At 47.0% G+C, this 14,107-nt stretch overlaps 1 protein-coding gene across 1 annotated transcript; it reads left to right on the forward strand.

The window, feature by feature from the left end:
* The first annotated feature begins 1,175 nt into the window (after nt 1-1,175).
* LOC109732408 (uncharacterized) lies at nt 1,176-6,216 on the forward strand. Its single transcript, XM_020291589.2, has 3 exons — nt 1,176-1,423; nt 1,511-1,801; nt 5,394-6,216. Exons 1-3 carry the CDS (start codon nt 1,322-1,324, stop codon nt 5,979-5,981), a joined length of 981 nt encoding a protein of 326 aa, XP_020147178.1. The 5' UTR covers nt 1,176-1,321; the 3' UTR covers nt 5,982-6,216.
* The last annotated feature ends 7,891 nt before the right edge of the window (nt 6,217-14,107 follow it).

Raw genomic sequence — 14,107 nt, forward strand, 5'->3', positions numbered from 1 at the left:
AAGCGCCCGCGCGAGACGCGTGTTTTTGGTGGGGCCCAATGTGGACCGCGCTTTATCCTCTCAATCGCACACCCTTCGCCCCGACGTCCAGATACATCCCCTCCCCGCGCCATGTTTTACTCTCCTTTCCTCCGTTCTGAAGGCAACCCACACCTTTCGGTGGCACACACACGAGCTGCAACGACATCTGGGCGGTGCTACAATGGCGATGGACGGATGCAGCTACCAGCGGCGGCGCCAGACTCACGGAGGTGATGCTGGAACCAGCATTCTTTGTTGCTTCAACCGGCCGAAGCCAGAGCTGGAACCGCAGGCGTTTTTTGCTGCAACCGACAAGCGAGTTGGAACCACAACAGATTTTCTTTTGCTACAAATGTATCATTGTTTTGCTACAACCGGCGTCACTATTTGCTACAATCTTCTGCGGTGTAGTTTGGTGGTCGACGACGGCGAACTTGTGGCCGGCGACGACAGACAGCTGCACCCTACGACCAAGGAGCTACAACCGGCGTCCAGTTTTGCTACAACCTGCGGTTTTGCCGTGCTACCACCGACACCGAGTTTGCTACAACCGGTGTCGACCTTTGGAAAAAAGCTTCAACCAGTGTGTACAAAAGCTTCAACCGTGCGAGAAAAAGCTTCAACCATATGTGGAGCGGCAATGCTAAGAGCTACGGCCGACGGCGAGGCAAGCGGGCGAGGACGACCGACAAACTGGCTGACGCCCGGGGAGGATCATGGTTGCCTGCGATGACAACCGCCATGGCCTTTTCTTCTCTTTCTACGAACGAAGCAGTTGGGGAAGAGGGACCATCGTGCGGCTGAAACTACTCAGATCATGCGTACGCGCTAGGACGCGCCCGGTACCGCCCTAAGTTTTATGCTATATACTCGTAGAAAAAAAGAAGAAAAAGACGAATCAGAAGAAGAAAGAAAAATGCTCAAGTACTCCCTCCGTTCCGAATTAATTGACGTAGCCTCTATATAATGCAAAATGGACATTGTATTAGAAGTCGTGTCATGAGTATACTTTTTACCAGGAACGCTAAAGAGTTCTTTTCATTGACAGTAGAATGCTAAAGAGTTACTGTATCAACGGTAACTAGCATCGGCCGGTCACGCCACAACATTAAGTGAGGAGCCGTCAGATCCAGGCGAAGCGTTTTCCTGAAGAGATGCAGTTAACTGAACATATCAACATTTCTTTCAGAGTTCTTGAGTGCCTCCCCCTAGGAGAAGTAGCCAGCAGCATCGTCCCCCGGCCTCTCGCCTCGGAGATCCCTCTCCCGCAAATCCGGCGTCCGGCGACCTCGCGGCGGCCATGGGACGGTGGACCGGCGTCGTCCACGTCCCGCTCTCCCAGGGCGGCCCCCTCTTCCGCGTCGCTGCCTCGCTCATCCTCACGCCCTCCAAAGCCCTCGCCGTAAGGATGAACAGTGACCCGCCTGCCCTTTTTCCCCTCTCCAAGGCAATAACAGCATCCAAAGCCTCACACCCTGATGCCGCCCAGGTTCCACGCGCAAACGCGATCCTCTTCACGGGCGACCGCGTCCCCGGCACCGGCGAGCCGGCGATCGAGCGGCTGTCGGACGCCGCCTACCTCGCCAAGGTCCTCGCTGGGAAGCTCGCCGGGGAAGCCAACGCGTGGGTGGTCGATGCCGCTTGCTTTGCCGGGCCGTTTGCGGTCTACCGAGAGCTTGTGCCGGCCGTGGACACCGTTGGGGACCCTGAGCGGTATGACCCCACTGGCCTACCGGCGGCGGCTGGCGTTGCCAGCATCTTGGCACATTGTATTCGGGAGGTAAGTTGTGGTAAATTTCGGGGAAATTCTGCAGCAGTCAAAGATTTACCTAGGAGTAGGTCAAATACGATGTTACAGTAATTGAGGTCTTAATTCTTATGCTGTTGTCACATTCTTGTTACTGGATATGGTAGGTGCATTTAATTTCAGGGCAGATACATAGGTAGTCGTTGGATTCAGGAATTAGTTATTTTTAAAATAAAATCCAGGAAATAGTTTAGCTGAATACTTCTTGTACCCATTTCTGAAGAAAGGGAATTCGTGGATCCTCTATTTGGGTTGATGAGATGCCATTTTAGTTCACAAAAACTGTACATAAACTGACTATCTAAAGCTAAGTGTGTATAAAGTTTTTTTTAAGAAAGGATTTCCTCCCAATTTCCATTTTAGAAATCATAGCTTTACGAATTACAATGATGTTTTAACTGCCTCACACATCGACTACCAAAGTAGCCAGCCCAATAACAGGGGCAACAAAAGCTAGTAGAAGCTAAAGGAGTAGGGGATAATAGCGGCAATACAAATATGTAGAGCTCAGCTCCCAGCAATGGAGGCGATCTAGCTAAAATAAAAAGGAGCAAAAAAGACAGATGCCGTGCGCCCAAAATCCATCCCATGTCACTGTCATGTCGTCAGCCGAAATCCATGGCGTTCAGCTTCGCTAATCTTGGAAGGTCTCAACAGCGAATTGTTCCAACAGTCTTGTGCACCTGTGCAGTACCAGCTTTCTCCTCCTTCCCCTGCGACAAGCTCCCGTGTTGGATCCAGAAACAAATTTGAAAGATGACCACACCAGGATCGCTAGGCCATTTGTTATGAAAGCAGGCCAAGTTACGCACCTTCCAAATACCCTACATGACCCCTGCAACCTCAACAGCAGTCATCCCACGTTTGCTTCCAGTAAATAAGCCAGGTATTCAGCTAAACTGGCAACGAATTCCCAGTGCACAGCTAACCACATCCCAGATATATCTGGCCAGGGGACAAGAGAAAAAGAGATGAGTGATGGTTTCATTGCTACCAAAGAACAGATATGAAGCTTCAAAATCACCACCCCTTCTCACCAAAAAGTCCCCTCTTTGGAATGCTTTTCCTAAGCACCAGCCAAATGAAAGTTTTGATATGTAGGGGATCTTAACTTTACACCAGCACTTCGCATAACAGCATAGAAAGTCTTCATGCTAAACTCACAGAGCTGGAGAGAAGCCAAACAAATTTGTATTCCCCATCAGTCAGGGGGGAATTTGTGCTAGTCTCTCTCCAACTATAACTCTTCTGAAAGTTAGAGCGTTAAAACCTAGAGCAAAACCTGATGTAATATAATGTTCTGAAGAGGTTGGAAAGGGCCTGGGTAATTTTTCAGCAAGTCTGGTTCCTCCAAGTCAGTTATCCTCCCAAAAGCTTGTTTTCTTCCTATTTACTATCTCAATTTTACAGCAGCTAAGAAATAGGTTTTCAGTTTCCACCAATCCTCACGAAAAGTGAGAGCTCCCATTTTTGGTGACAACCTGCCTTAGCTCAAGTATTTGTTTGTCAGAAAATCTTGCCAACGACCTCTGCTATTAAATAGCTTCCTGCAACCATTTTGACAGAAGAGCAATGCTCATGATTTCTAGATCTAAAATCCAGATGCCACCATGATCTTTAGGTAAGTAAACTTGGGGCCAGTTAACAAAATGATATTTCTTTTTGTTTTTCCCCACTCCACAAAAATGTGGCTCTTAGTGAACCTGCTTTTTCCTTCAACTGGGATTCTGTAGAAAGAATGCATGTATTGGAATACTGGACAAGGAGGAACTTATGAGGATAGTCTGCCACCAATAGATAAAGTCCTGCCTTGCCAGCACCCAAGTCGCTGATCAAATTTCTGTACAGTTTTGTGCCAATCATCGTTTCTAATTCTCTTCTCATCTACAGGGATAGCCAGTCTACCAGTTTTACAGGTTAAGATTCCCTCAAATTCAGTGTTTCTGTTTGCAGCATTGCCAAGTTAGATAAATTTCACTTTTTTGAAAAATTGTTTTCAAACCTGACATCTGCTCAAACAGACACAGTCAAAATTTAAGGTTTCTTGCCAGCTCTAAGTCATCCTGGAACTGAAGGATGGTACCATCTGCATGTTGCAGAATGGCTACTCCCTCAGGTGCAATTTGTAGCTTAGCCAGTGATAAGATTATTTTTAACAGCTCTAGTTATCACAATTGACAAAGCATCAGCAGCCAGGTCAAACAGAGAAGGTGACTGTGGGTCAAATAAGTGTGTCTAAGGATGATTAATCTAGTTATGGTGATTAATGCCCTCTTATTTATCAGATCCACCTTTTCACTACTTTCTGTGCTGACATTACACTTTGCATATGTGTGACAAGCTGCTGCAGTGCACTTATGTTCTCTCAGGGTTGCTTTGCAGAGTTAGATATTAGCAGGAACCATAACATTTCTGATAATCTTATACCCAGTAACCAGAGAGCGAACAATGACAAATTGCCATGTTTGATATAATACCAGAGGATGGCTATGAGTATTAGAGCACTGGTCTTGGATTTCACGTGGGAATCGTGTACATTTCTGTTCATTGTGTCGGTGGTGTGCACGAGTACAACAGCCTCTCACTGACCCAGGAGGCTGCCATGGAGCAGACAGGTTTGGACGTGGCCCTTTCATCATCTTTGAGTGTTTCAAGCCCAGAGCCCAGTGATAGTCTCCTCGTGGCCTTGCAACATGTCATTATACCATGTTCATCATGGGACGTATACCTTAGTTGGTTGAGATTGATGCAATGTTAAATTAATGGATGGATTAGTCTGCAGATGATTTAACCAGGGTTCTTGGAGAGACGGTGGATAGGGTAGCAAAGATACCGATGTTTATGCTGAAGACAACCTGGTCGCTGACCTCATATAGGAACCTGTTCATGGTGTGGCAGTTTTGGAGAGAATCACTTTAGTGCATCCCGTGGTCCAAATAATCCAAGATAGGAACCTGTTTCAGAGGTAATATTAATACCACAAATTTCCGGTATCTAGTCTGGTTGCATTGGCAGTCTTAGAATACATACTGTGGTGCACATCACTAGGGGAAAGTGTGGTTCAGATTCCGGGTGCATCTGGACCTGAGAGCCATAACGAATTTCCGCAGTCTTGTATTACTATCTTACATAACTGTGTGTAGTGGAGCAAGAACTGTACTGCCAGGGATCCTTCCAAGATAACTGAAACCAAAACATGCACCCTTAACAAACTTGCTTAGAAAATATATCCTTTCCATCAATATTGGAGAAACCCCCACTGCATTACTAGTTGATGACAATGCATATGTTATACGTCATTCTTGTTTTGTGTCAATGTATTTTTTTGGTTTTTAATATGTGCGTACGGAGATCTTTAGCTTTCTTATGAGATCTTGCCATTTTGTTTCCCTTTTGTGTATTTATCTTATTGCACCTGTACATTTTACGTGCTTTATGTCTTCCCACTGAATTAGCATACTGTAGTCGTATTCTCATTTCTTGTAGACATTCTAGAGTTTACTCAGAACTTGGTGTCTTTCGCTTTTCCTTGTTAATTCCTCTCATCCCCTTTTTTTGTTAGCAGATACAAAATAAGGTCATGAGGGGGTCATTGAATGATTCCACAGGCAATCAAGAACCTACTGCATCGTTGCTACCGCCGTGTGCTCCTAAAACTATCATCCTGGGGTTCAGTAAGGGCGGAGTTGTCGTCAACCAGCTTGTGGCAGAACTTTCTTACTGGGCCTCAAAATCAGCAAAAGGTTCAGTTGATGTTTCACGGCAAAACTCAGCCCTCTTGACCCCTGATCTACTTGTTCCTGCTACAGCTAGTGATATTTTATCAAGTATTTCCGAGTTCCATTATTTGGATGTGGGCCTCAGTTGTCCTGGAGCATACACTACTGATCATGCGGTGATCAAGGGGATAGCCAGCTATGTCTCTCAGACTACTGATAGTCTCTGTTTTGTCCTTCATGGGACTCCGCGGCAGTGGTCTGATCCGAACCGCCCATGGATCCTGGCCGAGAAAAACACGATGCTGCGGTTGCTTCAGGACGAGGCCAACAAATGTGAAGGGAGACTGACGCTATCTGAAAAGAGGTATTTTGGTGGTAGACCACGCAGTCTGCTGATGCATTTTGAGATTTTGGAAGCAATGGACATCTCCTGATATTCAGCCTGTGCAGCTTGTAGCCTTCTAGTCTCTGTACAGCTTGTGCAGAGAATAACGGAATGTGAATATTTCTCGAGGGTTTTAGATTGTTTTTTGTCTTTTCGGCTCGGCGGTAGTTTCATTCCCTCAGGGAGTATATGAGGAGTCTTTTCTGAACTGAAAATCCAACACAAATCAGTTACAGCTGAAATGATTAACGAAATATATATGAGATGTAGTTTCTTTGCCCGGATTTCCTTGCGTAGCATTCGGGGCATATGTCTTCTTTTCCCTATTAAGCTTCATGCACTAGCCAGCGGTAGCGCAATCAAAAGTCCGAACTGATGAAAAGGACTAGGTAATCCGAATACACACTTGAACACATTTTCCCCTTCTTGTTTCACTGTTTGTAACATTATGCCAGTTCCAAAAAAAAGCTCAAGTTGGCCACTGCAAATTGCTGACAAGTTCGGGTCACGGGCTACTTGCAGCTGCAGGCTAACGAAGCGACTGTTTTTCTGACGCACATCCTCGTCTGTTATGAGCTTTTAGGTGAAAAATTTGTCAGTTACTTCCTCGATTTAGTGAGACCAAGTCTACTTATTAATATTCATCAAGCTGATCCGTACGCGGCATCTGCTAGCTCCAGTTTAGATGTCAAACAGACTTAGCCGAGTCTGTAATAATTGGGCCATGCTGCATATTCAGTTATTGAACACGTCGTACTAATTGAGTACCTGACCGAATTCCACGCAATCACGACCTCTCAGTTCCACATGATCCATGAAAGTAAGCAACATTGCGGATAAGATAATGGCGCCAGGCCGGTAGTGGTTAACTGGTCAGTACAAATGTAGCATACTAAAATGCATGGTGATTCCAGCTACACTCGAAACTGTTTTGTCTCACTCTGGAGGCAACACCTGAAGCAGTCAAAACAGAGAGGAGTCTCCCCAAGACCCACAGACAAGTTGCCAAATAAAGTTAGGTCACGCCATTTTCAGCTGGACTGATGAGGTTCGCGTGCTCGTGATCTCCCTTGTCCCGTATCGCGTTCTTAATAATACGGCGATGTCCAAATCTCGGGATTCAGTTCCAGCTAAACAATCACCGGGAATTCTCGCTGATCCGCGTTGTCCGTCGCTGCGGGACAAACCTCGCACGAACGGATCAACCGCATGCGGCCACCGATGCCAGTCCAAGAATGCGCTTTTTTGGGTATGGCCGTGCTTCTTTCGTAATCACCTCTAGAAGCGGTCAACCGAAGGTCAGAGTCATGGCCGGCCCTAGAGTTATGAAGACCTAGTGCAAATGAGGTATTAGAGGGTAACATAAGGGGCCGTTTGGATTGGAACTATGTTTGCCTTGTATTACCACATTACACATCTGTCATACTTGCCTAAGTTGAGTTGCTCAAATTGTTGCCTTATATTGCCACATTACATGCTTGCCATACTTGCCTAACTTGAGTTGTTCAAATTGTTAACCACACTTTGGCTTGCCTAAGAAAATCTTGCCATACTTTTTGTGTCTATGACATGTGGGGTTCACTGCTCATAAAAACATTCTTACCTTAGGTGTGGCTAGAATCAAACACCCACCAAACTTGGTCAAACTTGCCTAATGTGAGGTGTGGCAATATGTGGCTATAAACCAAACAGCCCCTAAATACTTTCACCGGTATATATTGCATATCATGAAAACTATTATAAAACATATAAAAATCAAAACTATAATTCATTAGCAAATATAGTCTTGCTACAGCATGTATATGTGATTACATGATATAAGTAATAATTATAAGATACATGTACTTAACCATAGGTAACTTATCGAATAAATACAATGTGAAGAAGTGCGCCGGGGGGGGGGGGAGCAAATGCCCCCGCCCACCCATACCAGTTTTGAAGGATTAAGGAGCCACACATGGCGTCCTAAAAAAAGGCCTATAGCATGTTTAGCAAGGCTATGTGCCTCAATATTAGTTTCTCTTCCTTCGAAGATGAAGGAACGGCAAGAGAACTGCCGAGATGTAAGATTGATCTCCTTAATAATGCTAGAGTGTAGCCCACCCATATTTTCATGGATATCTTTGATCACACCTTGACAGTCTGAAACTATCTGTATGTCTGCAAGAGATAAGTCAAGAGCAAGTGAGAGAGCTTCTTGACAAGCTAAAGCCCCCAATGATCTTGGGCCAGTTACAGTTTAACATTTTATCGCCGAAGAGCCTAGATATTTTCTAATGGAATCCCTGCAAACTGCGATGTAAGTCCTTTCCATTGCGTCGCGTGGCACGTCACCATCAACACAAATTTTTGCAATTCCTGCAGGCGGCGGGATCCATTTGCGATGTTGTTTCGGAGGTATTCGAACAGCTGCATGTTGCTTCAAGGGTTTGCAAATCAGAAGCTCCCTTAGATAATTCTTGACAAATTGATTAGTAGCTAACGGCCCCTGAAATACATGCTCATGGATAGCCTTTCTCCAAGCATTGCAAAATCGCTCATAATGTTACAAGTATCTTGATGAAAATCCTCATGTGGTATAGAGTCCATCGATGAGAAAATGAAGCGTTTTGCATCTGGTTCTTTACACTGCATCATAACTTTCACCGGATCTTCATCCTCTAATGCCCAAACACAACGTGCCATGTTACAACACTCCATCAAAGAAGGCCACCATGAATCTTCAGAGCCACAAAATCCACACTCTGATTGTACTGCCATCTTCCGGTGTTTGAGCAAGTCTGAAGTTGGCAAGGACGGTTGCGCTAGCCTCCACATATTTATTTTTTATTTTTTATGGAACATCAATCTTCCACATTTTCGTCCATGCTTTTATCTCTCTCAGAATTTGAGTTGTCAGCACGACCTTCCAACCATGCGTCTCGACAAAGTTTAGTTGATACCAGCATGCGGTATACCGGGCGTTCGGAAAAAGCACCATTTCGCTCATGTACTCATGACCAAAAATCATCAAGCTGTCGTGTGCAAAGCGGGATGGACAAAACTGCTTGAGCGTATGTAGGCAGGAAAACCTGGGAGATCCTCGCCCGATCCCACTCCTCGACGGCAGAATAAGCTCATTGGCCAACTTAGGCGGATCAAGTACCAGCGATGTTTTTTTTAGAAGAACCAGCTATGTTATTTAAGTATGTATATATAGGGGGCCCTTATTTGAGATGGGCCTCAGGCCGCCGCACCTTTTGCCATGGCCTAGGGCCCGTCAGATAGAGAGAGAGAGAGAATAATTTTGCCGCTGCACCTGGCCAAACCTCGGGCTGGGCCGGGCCTAGCCAAGCCCGAGGCAAAAAAACCAGGCCCGGCCATTGGGCCTGGTTTTTAGGCCCGAGCCCGGCCCGAACACGTAAAAGCCCGGCGGGCCTTGGGCCGGGCCTCTTCAGGAAATCACAAAAACGACGGGCCTGGCCCGGCCATCGGGCTAAAAATCTAGGCCCAAGCCCGGCCCGGGAGCAGCGTCGGGCCGGGCCGGGTCGGGCTTCCCATGGCCAGGACTAAATTGCCGGTTTGTTCGCTCCCATCGCGCAGCAAGAGACCTTGCCTGGCAATTGCACCGCGGCAAAGGCGTCGGCCGATGGAGGTCAGGTGTCTGGGTTCGCAAAGCTACTCATAAACACGTATGTGCATCGGTAGCTCCAGAGTCCGGAGAACGCGGATTGCTGGCATCGATCTCAGCTCCGAGGTAGACACGACGACTTTGGGCATAAGCGATGTTACAGATTCGTCTGTCCATGCGTTCAAAGCAATGCCGCTGTTTTCTAATCTAATGTTTTCATAATAGATAAACATAAAACCTAACAGCGTGACAAGTACTCCCTTCTTTCCTGCAACACCGATAGATCCTTCTCCTCAACAGGGATTGGTAGCAGCTCGTTACAACCCAGGCGGCGGTGTGACAGGGTGACGTGGATGCTGAGACATTCTCGAAGACAAAATGTGGGTGCGGTGCTGAGGTGACTTGGCAGGTTTTACGACGATGGCGAGCGTATGTATGTGTCGATCGACTTGTGTTTTTACCCTGCAAGTTCCGATCATGTATCCCTGTCTCTGCCTGTCTATTCACTTCGTTCGAACCTAGGGCATGTAACCACTTATCAGTTATCATCACCAGTTCCATGATAGCTCAGCCTTGTATAGGGACTGTGCCGTCGTAAAAATAATATGGTCACTGGAGGACCACGGCTAAGGCCAGGCGGCGATCTTTTACTATATATGATGATTAGTTAAAAGCAGAGAGCACTGCCGGTAAGCAAGCGAACGCGTGGGTGCCTGAACGGTGATCTGGTCTGAACGTGGATGCCTGAACGGCGGTCTGATCCGAGAGTGCCGCAGTGATCTACTAGCTGCACTGCGCTGCCTGAGATTGGCATGCATGCATGACCACGATGACTCAAGAAACGGAGACATCTATGCAGCGGATAAGTTTGGAGTGTAGTCGCACGAACGAAACCGCGTGGCCCGATCGACCCCGGCGGAAGAGCTGGATGCATGAGAGGACGTGGAGTGGTGTGGTGTAGTGGTTGGGTCCAATCCAAAGGGTGACATCGCAAAGAGGGGACCTGGCACTCTGTGCCGTGCCGCGCGTGTCTGGACGCTCGGCCGGCCGGCACGCACGCACGCACGGCTTGATCCACATCACGGGTCGAGTCGACCCAGCAAGATCGAGCGAGGCTTACGCACAAAGCGTCCAAAGGAGGGGTTCCGGATTTCGTCGTGGCCGCGGGACGGGGTCCAAAACGCGAGAAAATCCGGTGGCTCGCCGCGCCGCTCGGGGCGCGGCCTGCGCTAAATTGGCGTCGTCTGTCTGGGGCCGGGGGTCAACCCGAACCGCAAATGGGGTTCGGTTCTTCTTGGTGCCTAGTCCACCCGTTTGGCCTGGTCTGCCTGCTTCCTACCGCCCAAACAGTCCGGGTTCTATTCTAAAAAAAACAAAATCCGGGTTCTGAACCCGGGCCTAGAAGGTGGCAAAGAACAGCTTCGTGCTGCCACCTCGTCGTCCCATTCAGGCTTCCCGCCTTTCTTCCGAAAATCTCTACACACATCACTTCAGGAAATTACCACTGAAACAATCGTAAGATGCAAAGGTCCACAACTCCACATGTTTCGGAAAAGGAAAATTCAACATGCCCAATAATTGCCCGTGAACAACAACTCCATCAAATGTCCTGACAAGACCCCTACCGCCAGATAGAAACTGTTGGCAGCATACCGGCAGTGTGCATGCATGTGTACAAGCTCAGGTTCAAACCCAAACAACCACCCTGTGGGCCGTGGGAACTGGGAAACGAGAAGAACACGGACGGGCACGTGTCGACCAGTTTGTGTGAGTAGGTAACTCGATGTCTGATCGGCCGTGTCGCCGTCTGGCGCCACGTACATACGGACCAAACAGTCCGGCACCGTCTCATTTAATCCTCCAGCTGCACCTGCACTCGTCGCCGTCAATCTGTGTTGTGTTGATCTCGCGTCGAGGGAGAAAGGTGATGCCATGATCCAGCGGCTCGTGTAGTGGTGCATGTGCACGAGTTATGATTGGCACCACAACGAGTTTTACGAGCCGGATGCAACCCCGGGTTGGTGAAGAGCAGCTAGACCAAGTCCTCTGTGCACCGCGTTAGTTAATCGAGCCATTCATTTTGGCGGCACCTGTCTATGTGAACGTTTGTCCTTGATTTTCCATCAACACGCACACAACAGCGAGTTAAAAGCGCGGTAACAGCGAATGTATGTATGGTGTGCAACACGTACGGAGATTGTACTATGGCCGACCTCTCCCACACCCAAGTTGCGAGACTGATTAAGATCCTGACTCGAGGCCGGCACGGGTATCCATCGACTAGCTCTAGACTACGTAGATTATAACCGGAGTAGCGGACCGAGTCCATTGCTGCTTATCATCTGCACATGGCTCATAGTTGCTTCGGGTCCCGCTCGCCACCTTTCCTTTCCTAAACCGACCGATACGTATCATCCTATGTCGCAGCGCGTATGCAAAACCAGTGAAGTACTATCTCCGTCCTGGTTTATTGATGCCCTTGGTAATTTGTATCAAAGTTTGACTATAGATTTAATTAATAAAATATTAATGCATGTCACAAAAATTGTATCGTTGAAATCGTATTTAAACTTAGCTTCTAATGGTACAATTTTTGATGACATACACTGACATTCGGTAGTAGTTCGCAATCGCACATGCAATAATTTGCAAAGATCAATGGGTAAAAGCTAAAATGCGGTAGTCCGGTTCGTTTTGTTTTTTAAGAGAGTGGCTAGTGAAACTAACACCGGTTTAAAACTGCAACAGTTATTCTATTTACTATCTCTGGTTTATAATAAGTATCGTAGTTTTAAACTAATCATGTTCAAACTGTGATATGTACTTTGGATCGGAGGAAGTAGCAACTAGTGGGTGGTGCACGGTGCATGGTATTTTCGCGCCCTCCTGATCAATACATTGGATATATTTGTTAATTACACTGGAATGTACCCCACCCCCCTCCCCCAAAGAGAAAAAAAGTACTACATCAATCCCAAAACAATAATTTTCTTTTGTTCCTCCATACTTTCATTTTTTTATTGCTTGTCATTTTCTTCCTTTTGTTAACATAGTGTCTTTAGTGAGGTCAATTTCCATGGTACTTTTCTTACCAACACACTTCATTTTTCTTGGACTTTTCATATTTTCCCTTTAGACCTTGTTGATTATGTTTTTTTTCTTTCGTTGTTTTCCTAGCATAACACTCCACTCAAGACAACTTACCGCAGAGCTTGCCCAGGGTCATGACGCCTATGGCATTGAATGTAGAACTATTTAAAATAAATGAAATCATTCACCGAAAACATTAAAAATATAATCCAGTTTTCAAATACCTCAACATGAGAAATATATCAGAAAAAGGGAACCACATGTCCACCAGGTTACTTGAAAAAAAAATGTCGAGTCGATTACATATGAGACTCCAATGGCAACCCTGCACCTCCCACCTAGCATTATTCATCTTCTTCCATGGCCATCTTCTACTCCACTGACCCCCTTCTTCCTCCGCCTCCACCCTGCTTCACCTCTGGCAACCTCTTGTCCGAGACTCGCCGACAGGCACGCCTCGCTGCCGTTCGCCGAGGTTTCCTCGTCCCAAGCTAAGGCCCCCACCTGTCCAACCCTCGGACTCGCCTCCCTTTGCGTTGTCTTGGGCAGGCATGTCGTTGTCGGCTCCCACTCTCTCGTCCGAGTCCTCTCCGACTTCTCCATACCATGTTGATGCTCGCCGCGGCGCCCTTGATCCTGGGCTCGGGGTTTCGCCTCTTTCGCAGAATCAACTGGCGTAAACTCTAATTCAATTGTGTGAGAATTAGCAAAACCCTGGAAAATAGTTCGTAATTTGAATCATGAGAAGGATGGCGGGGTGGCCTCCGAATGAACCCTTGGGGTAGCTACCCTCTCTCTGGGCATTTGAAAGTTGGAATGTGTACACAATTGCATCGTCTGTCCTAAAACCATCACCTTCCGTTGCAAAAGCATGAGTTATTGGCTCGGCAACGCCTTTAGACATTCATTAGTCAAGTCGGCCTTACGGTTCCGGCAAAATTAACAAATTTGACCTCAAAGCAAAAATATTTCACAAACTGAACTGTTTCTGAAAATATCTCACACTGCTGACCCTTTTATGCAGAGCCTGACAGTTAGGCACTACAGCGCCTAGCTGTAAGGAGCTGCACAGGTGGCGTCTGAGTGTTAGGCGCTGCATAGTAAAGTGCAGCGCCTTGCTGTCAGGCGCTACACATTAAAGGTTAACTGGATGAAATACTTTCAAAAACAGTTCACTTTGTAAAATAGTTTTGCCTCGAGGTTAAATTTGTGCCTTTTGCCTACAGTTCCATGCTTCCATTTCCATTTCTAGCTAGCCGATCACCGTACCACAACACCACGCTACCAAAACGTACTACGTGGCCCCTACACCCCGCGCGTCAAAATCACCCAGTAGTTTCACACTTCCCGCCCCTCCCCTTTGGCACTTGTGTTTCACCACGGCTCACTGAAACACGGAGAAAAGAGAGAGAAATTTGTCTCTCCTCTCCTCGCACCCCTCCTGACCGGCCGGCCACCTATAAGTAGCAGAATCC

The sequence above is a fragment of the Aegilops tauschii genome, chromosome 6 (assembly GCF_002575655.3).
Source record: "Aegilops tauschii subsp. strangulata cultivar AL8/78 chromosome 6, Aet v6.0, whole genome shotgun sequence".
Classification (NCBI taxonomy): domain Eukaryota; kingdom Viridiplantae; phylum Streptophyta; class Magnoliopsida; order Poales; family Poaceae; genus Aegilops; species Aegilops tauschii.

Excerpts from the sequence above, each read along its gene's own strand:
- LOC109732408 (XM_020291589.2), top strand. The coding sequence starts at position 1,322 with ATGGGACGGTGGACCGGCGTCGTCCACGTCCCGCTCTCCCAGGGCGGC. Across the intron at positions 1,424-1,510 it reads CGCCCTCCAAAGCCCTCGCC|GTTCCACGCGCAAACGCGAT; the intron begins GTAAGGATGAAC and ends GATGCCGCCCAG. Across the intron at positions 1,802-5,393 it reads TGGCACATTGTATTCGGGAG|ATACAAAATAAGGTCATGAG; the intron begins GTAAGTTGTGGT and ends TTTTGTTAGCAG.